The sequence below is a fragment of the Anolis carolinensis genome, chromosome 5 (genome assembly GCF_035594765.1).
Source record: "Anolis carolinensis isolate JA03-04 chromosome 5, rAnoCar3.1.pri, whole genome shotgun sequence".
NCBI classification, from domain to species: Eukaryota; Metazoa; Chordata; class Lepidosauria; order Squamata; family Dactyloidae; genus Anolis; species Anolis carolinensis.
Genome location: NC_085845.1, coordinates 136,442,145 through 136,462,956, shown reverse-complemented (window position 1 = coordinate 136,462,956; position 20,812 = coordinate 136,442,145). Strand labels below are relative to the sequence as shown.

Here is a 20,812-nt window from a genome sequence, read left to right as displayed (position 1 = left end):
CATGTCTACCCCAGCTTTGCATAAACAATGGCTAAAGGGGGTCACAAATACACAAAACACACATGAAGTATAGGTATTGGACCCTCCATTACTTAACACTGAGTCTATATAATGTCTAGAAGGAATATGCAAGCCTTTCACATTTTTACCAATTATGACCTTCCAATATAAATGTAGCAATGTTTGCTAGATGTTGGTGTTCATGGATTTATAAACAAAAACAAAACCAACAGAAAGCATTTGAATAGTTTTGAAAAGCCCTCCCTCCTTGCTAAAATCACATTCTCCTGAGCTATGGGGGAAAATTGAAAAGCATAACAATGCGGCCTAATGTAAATCCTATGGCACTATTGCTTTTTTTAGACGGTGGAATGCTGTGGCCAGCATAGAAATAAAATGGAAGATGTATATTTTATATATTTTTTCACCCCCGGTGCCTGGCCACAGCCAACCATTTTAAAAGAATATTTGTTCTCTCCCTCCTCCCCTCTTTCCCCCATTCATAGCTCGCCCAGCTCCTGTAAGGGCATGTATTACTCACTTCATTTCCCCCTGAAATATCTCTTTTGAAGTACAAAAAAATAAGAGGGAAAAGGAAAGGCTAGGGTTGACTCTGCAAGACCTCTGTATTTATTCACACTTATTGTGCATGACTGTAGACTGGTAAATCATATTAGCGGCCTGTCTCTCCATCAAGCTGCTACTTGCTTTCCAGCCCTGGGAAGGTTCAACAAATCAACAGGAGCACGGAAAACAGAACATCAGTCTAATCTAGTGTTTAAGGTGAAGTTTTCAAACCCAATCTAAGAAGATCTTTAAAGCAAGTAACAAGCTGAAGGGCTCAGAAGGTGGTATTGACAATGAAAGAGTGTTGAAATATTGAGAAGCGCAGCACTTGTGCATTTTTAATAACAAGAGGGTCAACAAGGACACAGCCCCCTCGGTGCCAGTAGTTGCCACTGACTATGGAAATTGCCACACCAGGGCCATAAACGCTTTCAGTTCATCAGCTTTCTTAAACACCCCTAAACCCCCTCGGAGGACCTTTAGTCTTGAATTAACAAACCAAAGCAATGAAAGAGGGTGCAGCTTGAATGGCTGGCATTGATCCCCAACTGTGTTCAGCGCTGCTACAGGCCCCTGAAAAAACTCTCTCCATTGTCAATAGAAATTGACAAACCCTCCTCTCCTAAATAGTACAGCTGAGCCAGGCTGGATCCTTGCAGCTGTAAAGGGCTCCACTCTCAGGGCCCCGGAGCATTAACAATGGAACAAGCATGAGCTCTTTGTCAGCCACAGACTCGGCAATTTTCTAACAAGGATTAAAGTTGTTTCTCGGCAGTGCCGGTGAAAAGAGATTTAGCAACATACCGAGCTTTCTTCAAGGCAAGTTAAAGAGAAGTAGTTAAGGAATTTTCATTATTCTGGCAACCATTGGAAATACAAAACAAATACTTTCAATATTCACAAGCCTTACCTCCCTGGTTTGCGCTGTTGCTCAAACCACTAATCTATCATGTTTGGAGGACGATTCAACTAAATGTTAACACTTGTCTCTGTAAACTGGACACTTCAGATTTTCTTGGGCTTTACATTTGTCCATCCACCCCCACCCCACGCTAAAGATGCAGCTGTTTGCTACCTGGAATGAAGACTCAGTATGCACTAATGCACACAAAGCACTTGGATGTTCCTACATCTGAATCACTAGACCGCATAGGTGTTTTCTTGAGTTTGGCTCTTCTTGTAGCTCCTCACAGACAGAATGAATTCCCTGATGAAGAAGGGGAAGGGTACAGGCAGTTAAAGCCCAAAAGAATAGAATGCCATTTTCTTTCTACCCAGGGGCACAATCCTTTAAGTGCTAAAATAAACATGGGCTGAACAATTGTCTCCCCTGTTTTAAAGATTATTATGTGATTAGGAACTATAAACTAACATCTTTCTTAAAATACAAAAAAATGATATACAGGAATCTCATCTTACAATGCTGTGTAAACACTCAACAACGGGCTCATATGAAGGATGATTGACTGATGTAATGAGGAATTATACAGACATACCTCTCTGAATACTCAAGCTTCATTATCACCACCCACCATTTAAGTTTTGTGTGTATATTTTTTAGCTTCTCGCCTGTAATCATCTTTGTATAATTAAATAATGTTTTCACATATAAACAGCAAAAAAGAGATGTATTTTAAAATCTTGGTTTTTATGGAGAAAATGTTGTAGACAGATTGAATTTTAAGTACAGACCTTCCTTAATGGTTCAAAGGAAAATGAAAAACTGCTTACATTTTGCTAGAACCTTTACCAAAGTCAAACGCTCAAAAAATTCTTGTTTGTACATGTATGCGAGTCAACAATTTATAAAAGTGTGTAATCATAGCCATCAAGTGCATGTATATAAATTTGGACACTTTCCATTATGCATATGAGGTTCAAAATTAATGGCCTGTTAAGCGCCCCATCGTCCCCCTGCAAAGATGGCCTTCATAATTGAAACCTCTTATTAACTGCCAACAATTTCCATTATGGCGTATAACCCTCCAATTATCCTCAATCAGATAATTTATAGTTTTCTGGTCTACAGTCAATACATTTGAAATTAATATTGTTTGAAAATGCGACTGCTTTTTTCTTTTGTAAAGTCAAATCACATCTGTTTAACTGTGCCCGTATCAGAAATAATTGTATGCAATTTTCTATACATTTGTTTGTAATTCTAGTAATATTAAGATGATGGCTTTGTTAATGTTGGTTTCTTTTTCTTGGAGTGGGATTTCCAATGAAAGTCAGCAAGACTTAATGGTCTCAGCATTGGATGAGAACCCTGGAAAATTCATGCCCAGCTACAGAAACCGCCGGGTGACCATTGGCAACTCACACTCTTAACCTCAGAGGGAGGGAAACACAACCCTCCTTTGAACATTTTTTTCCACGAAAACCTTGTGATAGGTTCACCTTAGGGGATTCATAAGTCAAAAATGACTTGAAGGTACACAACATTTTCAAGACAGAGTAGCTTTTGAGAACATTCTGTGAATTTATATTATGAAATATCTTTGACATTGGATGGTAAATTCACAGGACTTCAACTGGACTTTAGAAGGCAGATATTCCTGGTATTGAAGGGAGACAAAAGTAGATTGAGAGGAATGAAATTCAGGTGCATTTTCTAAGGATCCTGACCCTTTCACCCTTTGGGTTACTATGGTTCCTGGCAATAACAATATGTCCTTGCTGGAGAAGCAGAGGAATTATCAGGAAAGGGTTTTATTCATCTTAGCAGCTCTTGGTGTACACGGACAGGAGAGATTTTGCCTTGAAGCCAAACTATGTTGACAGGTCCATTCAGGATACTTCCATGGAGAGCTTTGGCTTTCAAGCCCATTCAAAACATTCCCAACTTCAAGGGTTTATCTGGAAAACAAGCAACTAACAGCTCACCCTTACATTTCTGTACTCTTTATCAAATCCACATTGGGCCTATGGCAAAGCTCAGGAAGAGCACCAACTCTGTATGTAGAGTTTATGTGTGAGAAGACCTCCTACTTAGATGTAGCAGAGTCAACCTGAGGAAGCCCTTAAGATCATATGGAAAACTCTTGTGTGGGTGTATGGGAGTTCTTAGCTGCAAGGGTTTGCTCAATAATAAGACACTGTTCTATTCACCTCCTCCCCTCTGTCCAATGATTATACTGAAACCAAGTGGCGAAGAGTCTCAGGAGAGCCTTTTATGGGGTCACTTTTCCTTGAGATGAGAGTGCACTGGAAACTTGAGTGGCCTTGTATAATAAATGACTTCTGGGAGCTCAAGAGATATCAAGGAAACAACAGTTCTACCTCCTAAGGCAGAATCATTTTCAGATCTACAGTACTAGCCCTGAGGATGAAAACTACCTCCCCATTCCTACTGCAGACAATTATATCTAGACTTTGCCAAAATAGCAGGAGCAATCTTTCAGTCATTTCATCTTTCTCAAAATTGGCTCATTTATTTCAGCCATGTTCTTGGGGAGGCCTCTGAGATAGATGGGGAACATTTTAGGTGAAAGAGAGCAGGAATAGTTTCAAATTTCCTCCATTGCTACCCAAGAAAACTCTATAATGAACCTTGTTTGAATTTTAGGATACAAAATAGCTATGATTATAAAACACACCATTCTTGCCATTAAAGCAAAGAACATTCTAATATTTACACACACACACACGCATAAACATTTATAACCAAATGGGAAGGCCTAGCAACTCCAGTTATACATGTTTAATATCCTTTGAAAAAAAGTTGGTGATTTAAAAAATTCAGTAAAATATAATGTAATAGCATGCAATCCTATTTTTAAATTTAATTAGTGGGATTTTTTGTTTGAATTTCACATTTTTAAAAGAAAAAACAGAAAGTCAAAATATGCTTTACTTGAGAGCAAACCTCAAGATCAATGTTTTATTCATGTCCTATTTCTGCAGGAGTGTGTGAAATCAAGGATGGAGCCCAACTGGAAAATAAGTCCCCAATAGTGCTTTTGGGACATTTTGAGGCAAATTTTTCACATTTTTTTTGACATCAGAGACTCCAACAGGTTGCTAAACATGTGGAAATGCCCTCTATATCCTCCGGAGATAATTTTGGAGCAAAATGTTCTCAAACATTTCTGTTTTTTTTTTATCCTGGGGGTTTTGGGGTGCACAAAACATCCTTGGATGTGGTCTGAATTTTGTGGATGTTTTTTCAGATTTATGTCATCATATATTTTTTTGTCTGACAATGTTGGTTTTATTGATGTTAGGTTTAATTCACTGATGTTAGGTTTAATTTGATGCTAGGTTTTAATTGCTGTTTTCGTATGTGGGGATTTTCTGGGATTCTATGTCGGTATTTGTCTGTTTTTGTGAAGGCAATGAATGTTTGCCATTTTATGTTGGAATCCCCCCTGAGATCCTTTGGGGAGATAGGATGGGATAGAAATAAATAATAATAATAATAATAATTATAATAATTATTGCTTCCTATATCCCAATGATGAGATATGCAGCCCAGCCCAGCTGCAGTATTGCACATAGTGAGTATGATTTTCAAATGTACTGTTGGCTGGTGGGAACAAAAAAAATTAATTAAGTGCTTAGCAGAAGACTCCCCATTATTCATTTTCATAGCAGCATAAAATTTGAAATATTCACCCTGTAACTTATGTATGAAGTAGGGGTTACTACTGTATTTAAGGAGGGGACAACAGTTGATAGCAATCTGGAATGATACAAAAAAGATTGAGTCCAGTACGGTTGCTGAAATTTTCACTGTTCAGATGAATTTGTCTGATCAACCCTTGCTATAAGTAGTGCAGAAGCTATTGTGCCAAAATGTTAATGGTAGCTTTTACTTTCCAATAAGCAGCTTTTACAGATGTTCAATTCTTTCATCCGCCTACAGTAGCAGTCACTACTCCACAACCAATAAGAAGATCCTTTCTGGCTCACTGTTCTCACAGTCAGCCTCCAAAACAAGCCGATATCTTGTTATTCTGCTAAATACTACTAATTAGTTTGAACTGCAAAATCACTGCTTGGTGCTATGCTATTTTTTGTCTTTGAGGTTCTCTGACACACTTATCACTCTACTCTACCTCTGCTACCAGAATCACAGGCAGCCTTTGCATACTCCTAGGAGGCTCCTCTCACCTGCCTGAAACCTTTCCTTTCTTCCTAGGGAAAGTCGAAACACAACAGGAGAAAAATGATAAGCTCAAAAAAATAAATAGATATGGAGAATACTATTTGTTTTAAAACAACTGGCATCATTCCTAGTTGAAAAATTATTGGATAGAATGACAAATGTTCAAACTGGTTTGCATGATGTAGGGATAACCTCTTTCCTTACCATTAAAGGGTTGGATCGTATCTGAATGAAGCAGATTATAGTGTGCATTTACGTGAGTTTTGAAAAACCCACAAAACTTGAGCTGAAGCATCTTTGGTGACCAGAGCCTCCCTTTCTGAAAGTGCCTGCATTTGACTCCTGGAGATTCTTCCTCCCTACTTGCACCATCACATCCTACTGTATTCATCAAGGTCCACAGACCTCCATATAACATTTTTGTGGAACCAGAGTGGGATTTGGTTTTGAAAACCTGGATCAACTTATGTACAGGTTGACAGAAGTACTAGAGTTTAAACCTTATCAAAAAGGGGTCCATCCCCTTCTCTGGATAGAATGGTAAAAGGAAAGATCTTAGTTCGTTCTAGGAGAACTAATACGTTTATGTGGAAACTGCCAGGCAGATAGGACTACCAATCGAAAGATATGCTAACAGTATTTTATTTCAGAATTCCCAGTGTCGCAATGCATTAAACCCTTGTGCCGGTAGGACTGCTGACCAACAGGTCAGTGGTTCAAATCCAGGGAGAGCAGGTGGGCTCCCTCTGTCAGTTCCAGCTTCTCATGCGTAGTGGACTAAATGACTTGAAGGTTGGGTTGCTGACCTGAAAGCTGTCAGGTTCAAATCCCACCCGGGGAGAGTGTGAATGAGCTCCCTCTATCAGCTCCAGCTCCATGCGGGGGACATGAGAGAAGCCTCCCACAAGGATGGTAAAAACATCAAAAACATTTGGGCACCCCCTGGGCAACGTCCTTGCAGACGGCCAATTCTCTCACTCCAGAAGCAACTCAAGTTGCTCCTGACACGAAAAAAAAAAAGCTTCTCATGCAGAGACATGAGAGAAGCCTCCCATAAGGATGGTAAAAGCATCAAACATCCAGGCATCCCCTATGCAACATCCTTGCAAACGATTAATTCTCACACACCAGAAGTGACTTGCAGTTTCTTAAGTCATTCCTGACACACACACACACACACACACACACACACACACACACACACACACACACACAAGTATTTTGTGCCTTTCTCCAATGTGGATTTTTGTAGAATGAAAAAAGAAAGAAGATGTAGTAATAAAACTCAGGGATGCTGCAAACCTTTTCTGGATATTCCATAAGAGTGATTGTAGGACAAAAGCTTGCTCTCAAACACAATTTTGTGTAACACAATTTTACAAAAGAAATGCTGCTGCTGGAAATCTTGATCAACACATATCGGCACTCATGTACAAGCACAAGCTCACATATACTATACTGGTAAGGAGACAAAAAGTACATAGTTGGATTGAGAAACACTGATCTTCCCCTGCTGATTAAGTGTGTGTATATTTACAGTACATGAAGAAATCAATAAATCCTCGATGGAGCCCGTGCTTGGCACTTTGTGGTGGAAAAATATGACCTAAGACAATCCAAAAGGTAGAGATGTGATTGATTTTTCCTCACTGCACAAAATAAGAAGGCTGCAGGCCCAGTTAACACTTTCCAACAGCTTCAACTACAGTTTCAGAGCTATTGATCTCAGTAAGGTGCTATAGTTTTTAAAGTCACATAAATAAAAAGGAATCTGAAATGATGAATTATTCTTTTGCATGCTCAGACCAAATGACATATGGGCTGTTTTCAATTAATTTTTTTCCTGCAATTGAGTGATTGAAGAGCCTCCGTGCTCCTTTATAGGCCTAAATTCAGTTGCTGAATTTAGACACAAGTGCAGTGTTACAAGTACAGTGTGCCCGCCATAGCCACAGAGGATACAGTCCTGAATTTACTGTGGGAATTCAAGACCACTGATAATAGTGAAGCCTATTGAAATAAATGACTTCTGGCAAAAGCCTACCATAGGCTTGCAGTGGAGGGTCTAGATAGAAAATGCCTAGAGTGAGCACCTCTTAAGCATTTCTAGATTCTCCAGTGAGACTCTATGCTCAACTTCTAGGGGGAAGCATACGCCAGGTTCATGTTGGAGAACTTAGAAAATGCCTAGAGAGAACCGCTTATCCCCACTGATAAGAGGGTTGTAGTAAAAGGTAAAGGTTTCCCCTGACGTTAAGTCCAGTCATGTCTGACTCTGGGGGTTGGTACTCATCTCCATTTCTAAACCAAAGAGCCGGTGTTGTCCGTAGACACCTCCAAGGTCATGTGGCCGGCATGACTGCATGGAGGGTTGTACTACACTGAAATATTAGTTGTTTCAATTGGTTTACATTTTTGATACAAATGACTGATTTTAGATCCTAGAATATGGAAATATATGAATTTTACTATTATGTAGTTATTTAATATGCTTCAAACATCCTTTAAAATTGTTGATTAAAACTAAGATTCTTTAAAAATACAAAAAATTGGCTTGTTTAAGATTTCTCTAATCTTAAAACTGTCAATATTGTTACCTGTTCATTCAGAAATTTTACTTTAGAAAATGTGTAGGACTAAAATAGCAAAAATCGTGAATTTCCTGAACAGACACTGCATTTCAACAGGACTCACTCTCTGCTTTAAGAAAATGCTAAATATTGAATTGAAAGCTTTAATTTTTAAATTGAATAACAAGTTCAATTGTTACTCATCCTGAAATCCTAATGCAGTATTATATAATTTTCTACCAACATTTTAAAGACAAGTTTTAAAAACAAAAATAGCCCCCCTCCCAAAAACATGATCTCCAAAACCTGAATATTATGATTAGCAAGCAAACATTACCCAATACACTAAAAAGTATTTATATTTTAATCCCTCATTTTGAATCATGAGTTTCGGATTTATATTCTATTCTTGTTGTATGTATGTTTATCTTTGTACCCGGTGTTTTTGATATATGTATTTTGTTGTACATATTTTATGTTGATCTGTTTTGACTGTGTTGTACCTTGCCTTGAGTCGTTAGGGGAAGCGGGTAAAATTTACTACATTATTAATTCATAAAAACATGTTATGCCCACATTACCTTTGAATATAACATTTTACAGGTTTTTGCTAAGATGTTACTTCCATGATTTGACTTTGATTCTCTTTCATACATATAAGTCTTCCTGCTTCTTAGGGGATTTTTGTTCATCATATGTGGGGAAATTTAAAGATGCCATACAAATTACATGACTGGGCTTGTGAAAAGGAAGTAGCATCATTCATTTAAAGGTGCAACCTGCTGATCGAATTATGACTCACATGGGATGGATGCTTGCTCAGAGAAAATTATTCCCTTGTGTTCTCAGCCTGACAGCTGGGTCATTGCAGTAGTTCAAGGAGAGCCAAGAGATGGAGAAAAGCCAAAGGACCACATCTAATCCAGCTAGCCGGCAATGGAAACCAAACATTATTTGTTTAACTATTCGCTTTGACTTACTGACAGAATATATTCCTCCCCACTCCCAAATGATACAAAACAAAAAAACCTATATAAACATATTCATTCAAAACCAATCCTTGAGTCGTGGAAATGAAAGACTATTAAAATATGGATATAAGAACATATTAAATAGATTTCTACTTACAACTCAGTTATGAAAACAGTTGGGGAATATCTCATGGATGCATTTTACTAAGCAAGCAAAAGTGAACTTTAAAGCACAGCGAACAGACCTAAAAACAGTATTTGCTAGACTTAGAATCATCCAAATTGAAGAAGCAATGCAATCATTAATAAAAGAACACATTGCAGTCCACAATGTTCTCCTTCAGGGTTTCAAGAACCGAAGGATTCCATTTATGTTCTCTTGCAGGATAGTCCATTCTCCCTCTTACTCAACAGTTAATCAAATATTCTGTGTTCAGTGAACATCCTTCTTTAGGATTCATCCCCTTCAGTTTCTCCAAAACCTTCTGCTAACTGGTGCTGTTTTGGCTATATAAAGATCCAAACTTGGAGAATAATTTTACTCTTGGTAGCATCTTAAATAAAATGCACAGACTTTTGTAAGATTTTAACAGAAACAGTGTGGTCTGAACTAAAGGCTTCTAAAATAAGCATCCAACCCCAATCATGGTGGCCATTTCTCTTCTCAACTGCTGAGGAACCATCTTTCTGGCCTCGAGGGGATGGCTGAAGAACTCTAGCCTAAAGGAGAGGTTCTGAACTAAGGAGATTCCAACAGCCATTGAATTTAAATTCCCAGAATCTTTGATGTTGGCCCTTCTGACTTGGGCATCTGAGTAAGTCAAACAATATCTGGAGCCTCACTTACGAGAACCACAGGAGTGAGGTGATAACTAAGTTCCTAGATAAATAACAACAGTCCATCCTGGATAGAGTTTTTGATGGAAAATCCCATGACACTTTTATCCCTGACACATTTATTCACTTTATAATTTTCTTTAAATTTCAAATAAAAGTTCTTTTGGATTTTAGGGTTCACCCCCTTCAGTTTCTCCAATTTCTGAAATTTTGAAGGCGGTTGATGGAGAGAACAAATCCATCAAATACTGTTGAGAGTTGCCAGGTGTCTATTATCATAAAAGATGTCAAGAATCAGAGTGCCATAGTGGTTTGAAAGTTGTACTACTACTCTGGAGGGCAGGGGTCAAATTCCTGCTCAATCCACTGGAGACTCTGGGCAACTCATGCACTCCCAGCCTCAGAAAACCCTGTAATAGAGTTGCCTTGGGATGGCCATAAATTGGTCATGACTTGAATACATTTAAGGGCCAGAAATTGTGTCCCATATAGGACTAGCAAGTATCTCTTAGAACATACAGATGTCCCGTATATGAAGGCTAGAACGTCTTTCTATTATAGTCTGAATGAGATTCCTAAAAAATCCTATATTTGGGGATGCAGGCCCTTCAGAAAGTCAGTAATGTGTGTATCATGAAATTCCTAAATGTGGACAATATGTTAATTTGTTTTTGAGAGAATATACTGCCAAGTTAACAGAAAACAATACAGTACTTCCATTTGGTATTTCGGTAGAACACAAACTTGTTAATAGTTTTTCCTGTGAATCCCACATGTTGTGAATGTTAATTGTTCTTAACACTGAAAACTTGGCAATATTAAGTTACCACTTTCCCTTCTTTTAGTTTGGTTTGTAAAGAAGTAGTACAAGCCACACCAAGATAAAAGGTGATTGTTCCCAACCGCGCTTGGTGGATTGTGCTTTGTGTTTGTGCACGCGTACAAATATGTGTGAGGTGGCTTCTCACACAACAGTCTGTTAATATGTTTGACAATGTACAAGATTTGCTCTTTCATGCTTTATGGGGGAAACCTGATGGTACAAAGAGTGCTAAAAGGAGGCAATCCCCCTCCCCAATGAAGTGGAAAAATACATCTCTAACCAATCCTTATTTTTGTTTCCAACAGTGGATGAAATAAATACATGCATTAAAAACAGGAACAATCAAAGGTGAGTTAAAGCTCAGTAGAAAAGTAAAAAGTAGTGACAAATTTGAGTACTGCTCAGCTTTTGAATGATTTTTCCTGCTTCTCGGTTCTTTTAAATGGTTTTATTTGGCAGGGAGGTTTTTTCTTAATTAGTCACAGCTAATTAGTGTTCTGGCATAGACAAGTAATCAGAAATGTCAGAGCTGCAAGGCTACATCTCCCTAATCCTTTGATAATAATTTAACCTCCTGGGAGGGCTTCAAGCTGTGGTAAGTAGTGGTCGACAATAAGGCAAAATTAGGTGGGTAGCCGACCATTAGGACAGAAAAATAAAAAGCCCTACCAAGTCCTGCTGAGCACCATCAGGCAACTAACTACATTGCCAGATGAGGTGCCTGTTTAAGCCGGTGTTGTTAATTAGCTGATTCTACCAGGCCAGGTGCATCAGGCAAAAAATAAAAATAAAATAAAAATAAAATAAGTGTCTCTTTTTGGGTTTGTGCCAAGTGACAGTTATGTTCTTACCCAGTGTCTTGAAACTTGATAGGAGAACTCCACATATTTCTGAAAGATTATTTTGACTTATCCAAGAAATAAGCGGTACAACGCACTACAGTGCATTGTCTTGCAGAGTTTCTTGAAGGAATTAGGTATGCTTCTCTCAAATTTCCCAGACCGTCATTCTTATGCAGGTTCTGGGATACAAGGAGAGGACTTTTAAGAGCCCTCCACCCAGTCTCAACTTGCAGGAGCTGCCCTGGTGTAGAATTGAGATCAAACGGATAATAATTTGTGAAAGCCCATACCTACTACTAATAATTTAACATCGAAAATGAAGATGGGGGACTGAAACTAACTTGAGGCAATAATTGGAGAATGATTTGCTGTGAGAATGCTGTATATAGCTTGAAAAAGAGAGATGGGAGATGAGGGGGAGAAGAAAATAAATAGCCATTCAAGCTAATCTGATGAATGTGAAGCAGCACAATTGTTTTGTGCCTGTTCACAAAAAAATATTACTGGAAATATAAAACCTAGTTTTATGAGTTGTGGCTGGAGCTGTTTGTGAATGTGGAAAATTTGGGTTCCAAACCTCCATAACAACAAAAATGTTTTGACATTTTTGGAATGACTGAAGACTCAAAATGTCTCCTAAGCTGTGATGAAGTTAGGTAGCAAGTTCCTTGAAGCAGGGCCAGAATAAGGTAGCAATTAATTACTGTATAATTAAGAATGTTTACTAGTCTTTGTCATATTACAACAAAATATAGTAAAATAAAATTGACTTTTGCCAAAGTGTATCAGTGAATTTACACTCTGCAAGGCCTTTCTATGTTGTTATAAGCTGCCATGTGGTAAATGTTACTGGCATTAAATTCAAATGACTGTTTTGTCACAAAATCATGCAGCCATCTGTTTCTTTGGATGCAAAAAAATAAACATTAAAATGCACATCTAGACTAGTTATGACCATGTCAAGAGGACTGTTAATATACAAGTGTCTTTAACACAAAAGCATTGCTTGAATTACAAAACCAAGGTCATAAAAGGGTGAAATGAGTACAAGCACATTTTATGCATTAGTTGCCCCAGTCCCTAGAAGTCAATGTATTCTGCAAGCTTAATTTCTAGGTCACACACTGTATCATACTGAATTAAGCTCTTAGATATATTTGGGCAGATTTTGCAATTGATGTTAATAGTAGGTTGTTAACACCCAAGTTGCTTCTTATTTTCATGAAGCCCAGGCTTGGTGGATATGTGTGTGTGTGGGGGGGGGGGGCAATATAAGTTGACTAAAACAACTTTACAGAAGATATTCCTCAGTTTGAGAACAATTTTTGTGTAAAAAGCTGTCCAGACAAATTTTGGTTTAAAGAACATCAAAAAGGGATTGGAGACTCAAAACTGCTCAGGAACAGCACCTGAAAAGTAGACTGAAAACTACACAACAGCTTTGCACCATTAATGTGAGATATACTGTGTTATCATTGTATTATCATAATCATCTCCACATTTGCACCTTTTCATATTAAATAACATATGTGCACCATGTTGTATTCTTTATTTTTTGTGACAGGTGAGCAACCTACCCTATCTATGATGTGAGAAGATCAAATAAAGATACTGAAATCATTAAAGCTTTCCTCTATTTTGGCTCAGTCATTAACAAAATTGAGACTGTAGACAAGAAATGAGAAGAAGGCAAAGGCTGAATCTACACTGCCCTATATCCCAAGATCTAGTTAAGATCCTCAAATGTGAAGGCATACTACTAAATACCAAAGTAACAATCGTCCAGACCATAGTATTTCTCACTTTTTGTGGAAGCTGTACAGTAGAGAAAAATCAACTTATTTGAAATGTGGTGCTGGAGAAAGGTTCTGTGGGTACCATGGACTGCTAAAAATGCAAATGCTTTTAGAGCAAATCAAGTCAAATTCTCATTAGAACTGTAGATGACTAAACTGAAACTGTTGTTCTTTGGACACTTCAAGAGACAATGTGAATCACTAGAAAATATGATAATGCTTGGTAAAGTAGAAGGCAGTAGGAAATGAGGAAGGCTATACTTCAAGTGAATTGATTGAATCAAGGAAGCCATTGCCCAGATCTTGCAAGCCTTGAGGATAATTGTGTTGCCATAAGTCAAACTCGACTTGATGGTAGATAACAACAGTAATCAATAGTGGCTGTCTACAGCCCACAACACTTTATCAACATTAGAACATGTGGGAAGACAGACATACATGCAAATCTGAGAAAATCGGTGTTCAGATCTGCACCTTGACATTTTTCTAGAGTTAATACTGTGAGGAAGATGAATGTCTAGAAGCATTTATCTCTTCATCTCCCTAGTGATGAGGGTAATGCATATACTTGAGTATAAGCCAACCCAAATATAAGCTGAGGCATCTAATTTTACCACAAAGAACTGGGAAAACTTATTGACTCAAGTATAAGACGAGAGTGGAAAATGTAGCAGCTACTAGTAAATTTCAAAAATTAAAATAGATAATAATAAAATACCATTAATTGAGACATCAGTAGGTTAAATGTTTTTGAATATTTACATAAAACTGTAATTTAAGATAGTAATAAGACTTTAATAAGATAAGACTGTCCAATTCTGATTACCTATATACTCAAGTATAAACCGAACTGAGTATAAGCTGAGGGGGGGGGGTCTTTCAGCCCTTAAAAAGGGCTGAAAAACTCAGCTTATACTCAAATATATATGGTATAGCCCTTTTTTTAGAGCTAGGGACTATCTCCCTTCTTTCACAGTATTATTGGTAGAGTTGTCTTGGGAAAATGTGACATACACATAAAACAAATAACACGTTTGGTGAAGAATTGATGTAGAATGCAGGACAGATTAACAATTGCACAAATCACTATAAAATAGCTTCTGGACATTTACCAAGTATGTGCTGTGTTGGATCTAGAAAGTTTTTGCCATCTTGAGCTGAGATAGAGGCTTTCTATCCCTTCTTCCATTACAATCTACTATTAACAGAGAACACGCCCTGTTTATTTTACTATTCGTGTGCTAAATATTTGGGTATTAGAGTATTACTTTGCGTGGTTGTTCCTTCACTATGGAAGGACTGAAAACTCTTGGCAATTAGAAAGTCGCCTTCTTCTTGTGGAAGGCATTGTTGAAGACACTACAAAGTTTTCAAGTTTGCATAATTTTACTCAGTATTTGATTTGACCAATAAATCAGAATTGATCAGAAGAGAGACCACAGTCCAGTGGTAGCCTAATTCTGGAGGACAAACTAATGCCTTCTGATGGACCAGATGTAACTAGTTTAAATTCGGGAAGGAACTTCTTAACACTTATAAGCAACTGTCTATATTCAGAATAACATCAACTAATTATAACTTAAGTATTACAATATGTAGAGTGTTAGATATTCAGACACAAACATTATCTTCTTGCTTATTGTGCAAATGACAATATGTCAGATTTATATATAACACAAAGAAATACTTCAGTAAAAATGTACGTGGATCAGACAGTTTTCTATAGAAATAACATTTTAATGAGCAACATTCACCTTTGTCATATGACCAGGTTAACCCCAGCTAATTTTATTTTTCAAAAATCAGATACTTCAGCATCTCATTTAATAAGTGTAATGCCAATTAAAACTCTACTGGAACAGGTAGAACTTTACTAGCATTTAACCAACACAAAGAAAGCTTTCTAAGAAAGAATTATTGTATTTTTTTACTTCAGTAAACACCTATTTATTTTTTCCTTCTTCTGCTTCTTCTACTACTATATTGTGAATCTAGTGGAAGCCAGGGTGATGTATAAGTATGCTTAAAACGAAATGTAACACAAGAAGAATAGAACTGTAAGTTATTGCTAAAGACAAAAAAGGCCACCAACAGAAAAAACACAACAAAAAGCTTAGATTAAAAGAAGTTCTGAACTGCAGCAAAACTGCATTGTTGGTACTTGTTATATCTTCATAAGTATGATAGCCCATAATGAGAATGCCACTGTTAAACAAACTCTTATTTATACATAGCATATCAACAGATTGTTGGAGAATACTGTTCTTGCACATCTTGGGTTTAACTTGGGCTTATATATATGAAAATGTCAATCCTCGATTTTCCATACATGAGAACTACAGGACCCCAAATCTTTGTGGAATTCAGCTTTAGTTTATGGGTTTTCATCAGGTCTGTTATGGACCCCATATACCAGTTCAGCATCTTCAAACTATCAAACTTGGCAAGAGCAATAGCACATACTTATTTTACTTCATTCCAAATCCTAAGGAGCTTCAAAGATATTGAATAGCACAAGGGATAGAATGATATCTTAGGCCACCCCACTGTTGAGATACCATGAACAAAACATGAAGTGCTACTTTATGAAGAAGATAAGGGCTAAACCACTTATATCGCTATGCCTTTAATACTTAATCTTGAGTGCCAATCCAGTAAAATATTGTAGTCAACTGTTTCCAAAGTCACAGAGAAATTAAGAATAAACCACAGGGCTATATTATCCTTGTTTCTTTATAAATAGCATTGACTAGGACAACCAAAGTCATTTTAGTCCAACTGAATGGAAGATATAAAGTTTTTAGAAGCAAGATTTAGTGCAATTTGAATATCAAAGCATTTTCAGCCGTAAAGATTTCTAAATATTTAGAAAGTTTCACAACGTGGTTTATGCAGATGCTCCTATTTCACATACTTCAAAGATAAGTTTCAGTTAATATATGTTACTTAGGGAAATTAGACAGCACACTCATCCTTGGATTCAACCAACTGTGACTTGAAAATATTAAAAAGAAAATCCAAAAATTAAACTTGATCTTGTAATTCATATAAGGGATGCCATTTTATTACACCGTTGTATGAAATGAGAATTGAAGATCCAGAGATTTTGATAGCCACAGTGAGTCCTGGAACCGATTCTGATGGTCTACTATACATTAAATTGTGTCCATACATTTATGGTGTCTTGTTTTAATGTGTAAGGTGCATGCATGTGAATGGGTGAGAAGGAGACACACACACACAGAGTGCACAGTAGAATAAGTTGTATGTTTTATCCTATTCCTCTGTGCCATGATGGTACAAACGCTTCTCCCTAAAAATGCTCTCTTTTTTCTGGAAAGGCAGCTAACATTGGAAGAGGGTCTTTCAGCAGGATCACTGCACAGAATGAAAGGTGTATTTCCCCCCCTTTCCATTTGTCACTGTCCAATTTCTCTCTTTCTCTCTTGCACCCAGTCACCCCTGCAGCTGTTCTTTGTAATCTAAAATAAAACAGGCACTGAACCTTTGCATATTAAAAATTGACAAGAAATTATATAAATACAAAAAATGTACTGAACTGGACACTGAACATTGCCATTATAGTGGCAGAAATGTGAACACAGTAATTCATTGTTGCCTGGAAGGTATTAACCTCTCCCAGCAAAGTATTTCCAAATATGGGAGTGACTTTTAGAAAAACTCCCCTCTCTTGTTTGAAGATGCTTCTTCTTAAAGGGACAATGGTTCAAAGGATTAAAAAATATGAGGTGTGTCTGGATTCTGAAATAGTGTAATGAACAATTTAAAGTTTTTTTGTGCATGCACTCTAAGCCAGAGGTATTATTTTTTTTCAAGTACCCACAAAGTTTATTTTTATTTTCATCTTCTGTGAATATTATTTTCCATCAGCATACATTGTTTAAGGTGAACTGTTTTTCAGTATCTTGGCCTAACAATATTTATTTTTCGTGTCAGGAGCGACTTGAGAAATTGCAAGTCACTTCTGGTGCAAGGATGTTGCCTAGAGGATGCCCAGATATTTTACCATCCTTGTAGGAGGCTTCTCTCATGTTCCTGCATGGAGCTGGAGCTGACAGCGGGAGCTCATCCACACATTTTTTCAGGATTTGAACTGACAACCGTTAGGTCAGCAATCCAACCTTCAGGTTAGCAGTCCTGTCCAGCATAAGGGTTTAACCCATTGCGCCGCCGAAGACTCCCTAATGATGAAAGGCCTAACATCACTTTCATCAGGATGGGCTCATCATTTGGAGCATTTTTGCTACAACCCACTTGCTATTTGCATAGAAGACAGGATGTTGTTGAGGGGGAGAGATGCAAGGTATAGGAGAAGGAAAAGGAGAGGAGAAGCCAGTTTGCCCTATTCCTTTTTTCTATGAACTAACTGCTCAGCCATTCAATATAACCGCTCCTCATTCCCTATACATTTAAAGATTCCACATATGGTATCTTCCAGATAACAATGCCTTATGTGTCTCAGACAAGTAGAGGATGTTATGTCTGAGTGTAAATATGTTAGGCTTGTCTGTAATTCCTTCCTTTTCTTTTCCTCTTATTTATCACTCATATCTCATCTCACAGTTGCTTGTTGCTCCATATAAAAGCAGTGTGTATGGCCTTCCAAATGCTGCAGGATTGCAATATTCATAAGCCCAAATCAGCCTTACCAGTGGTGAAGAATAATAGGAATTGTAGTCCACCAACATTGGGTGGGTCAAATCACTGAATCACAGCATTGGAAGAGACCACAAGGGCCATCCAGTCCAACCCTCTGCCATGCAGGAATATACAATCAAAGCATCACCATAAAATCCTAGGGTAGGAAGAAACTACAAGGGCCATCAGTGTTTGTTTAAAATCAGATCAGCATCACTATGTGAAATCATTAAAGAAGCCCACCTTTGATTTAGACACATACAAACAATAGGATCCTAGTCTTTCCATGTTTTACGTAGCAAGGCAACATTCCACCTACTCTTGAGACCTCACTAGATCTCACAGGAGCAATGACACTACTACTACTACTACTACTACTACTACTACTACTACTACTACTATGGTTATTGATATACCATTTTCCCCTACAGGGACTCAAGTTCCATAGTTCTGGTCACATGATCATTACATCTCTCTGATGAGATTCCCACGGAATCCATTTTACTGAACGTGAACATCATAAACTGGCATTTTAAATATTTGAAAAATTGCAATGCAAAGTGATGTGGGGATAAGAAAAGAAGCATATGCTTGAGAATCTAGTTGCAACCCCAAACTGACGCGAAGCTGCTAATATGGGACTGATAATTTGTAAAAATGCCAGCTGGATGAAATGATGGGGTTTCTGCTTCTAAAAGACATCTAATCTTTTGCCAAAAAAGAAGAAAAAGAAGAAGAGAATAATTCTTTTCACACAAAGTAACACTTGACTTATTAAAACAGATGATACTTTAGAAAAAAATCAACACCACCTGCAAGTGTCTGTATGGAGAGAGAAAAAACGACAAAGCTTTTTCTAACCAGCCAAAGTTACAAATAACAAACAACTGATATGAAATATCCATGGTAGAGAGTCTTGGCACAGTCAGACCTTCTGTGACAACCATGAGCGAAGTGTCACAGCAAAGGCTGTGAATTGCTGTTATGAAAACATTTGCAGAAACTTGCATAATTAAATGAAACTGCCAGAAAAGCTTTCTAAAATGCTGTAAAGACTGAACGTAAATAAATACATTCCATAGCAAATAGTGAGGGCATTCAGACCTGACATGACTGTAAAAAGAAGGAAAAAGACATCTCTCAAAGCTTCAGGAGAAGCTATAAGTAGAATTTTGGCTTGATAATTATTCTGATGTCCTTGGTGCTCTAAATATGTACCAAATAGGATTATAGTTCTTTTCAGGGGGAGTCTGTAACACTGCCAAGAACAGATCAGTCTGAAAAACTGCATCCAGAAATTCAATCAAGCCAATTTAGATTTGTTAACTATCTCAACAGATAACAAAACATTATGGACTTCCCCTTTTTTCTATCACATAGGATACATCAGAAACTTCTGCCATGGAGCAATTTTTCAAAGTAATCTATTTAAGATCAGAATATAGGAAGCTGTCATTTTTTACCAGAGTGAAAAACCAACCAATTTCAGAGCTTCTGAGACTTCTATGCTCCACAAACTTTGTTAGTATCTTATTTTTTAAAGGCAGTGTGATATTACAGTAGACTCTCACTTATCCAACATTCTGGATTATCCAACACATTTTTGTAGACAATGTTTTCAATGGATTGTGATATTTTGGTGCTAAATTCGTAAATACAGTAATTACAACATAGCATTAATGTATAATTAATTACATTTTCTGTCAAATTTGTTGTATAACATGATGTTTTGATGCTTAATTTGTAAAATCATAACCTATTTTGATGTTTAATAGGCTTTTTCTTAATCTCTCCTTATTATCCAACATATTCGCTTATCCAACGTTCTGCCGGCCCGTTTACGTTGGATAAGTGAGACTCTACTGTATAACTAAAATCATAGCATCTTACTTACATCAAACATTTTTTCAATGTACATTTCTTCATTAACCTTATCTCGAAGTATATCTTGATTTTGACGAACAAACATAATATAAGTGTCTGCTAGATCCATTCCTGGTTTCTGTGAAAGAGAGAGAGGGGGCAAGAAAGGGACATGCAAAATAATGTAACTTGCCGCACTAGTTTTATTTTCATAGTCAATACATTTATACCAAAAAGGAACATGCACACATATACACATTATTGGTCTCATCCAAAATTCATGTCTGATTTGATAGCAATTCAGAACAGATCTAAAAATTAAATTGGATGAATGTGGAATCTAGTTCTTGTACCAGAGGATGACTCTGGCCTATTTTCAAATAATTGTTTGCAATATATACAGTAATTTATGTTTCAAGCATCACTATTATATAGATATAGATATAGATATATATTCTGTCCAGATGTGAATTCTGAAGATGCTGACAAATAATAGGAAATTGTACAGGAAAAAATACGAGTGCACAATAGTAGTAGAAAAAAGCTACATTGATTATGAATGGATAAGCTTGTATAAACAGCATGAGAAGGTACATGCGCAGTTATATGAAAAATAATATTAAAATTCATTATGTTTACTCATCCATACATACACAGTTGTGGTCTGCAGTCTGGATGTATAGTAGCATAGCATGGATATGAAAACAAAAGATGGATACATTACAAGTCAAGAAAACACACAGTTATTTTGAATGCTCACCCTCCTTCCCTGCC

The 20,812-nt window shown here is 37.2% G+C and overlaps 1 protein-coding gene across 11 annotated transcripts in view; it reads right to left on the bottom strand.

The window, feature by feature from the left end:
* cadps2 (calcium dependent secretion activator 2) overlaps window positions 1-20,812 on the bottom strand; it is a 307,122-nt gene that overhangs the window by 12,122 nt on the left and 274,188 nt on the right. For 7 of the 11 annotated variants that reach the window (XM_062982340.1, XM_008111251.3, XM_008111252.3 and 4 more), the window contains one exon: window positions 20,070-20,177. In XM_062982340.1, the coding sequence (XP_062838410.1) occupies window positions 20,070-20,177 (108 nt within the window). Of the gene's footprint in view, window positions 1-20,069; window positions 20,178-20,691; window positions 20,710-20,812 lie in introns of all 11 variants that reach the window. The other 4 variants (XM_062982339.1, XM_062982338.1, XM_008111240.3 and 1 more) reach the window with 1 other exon arrangement.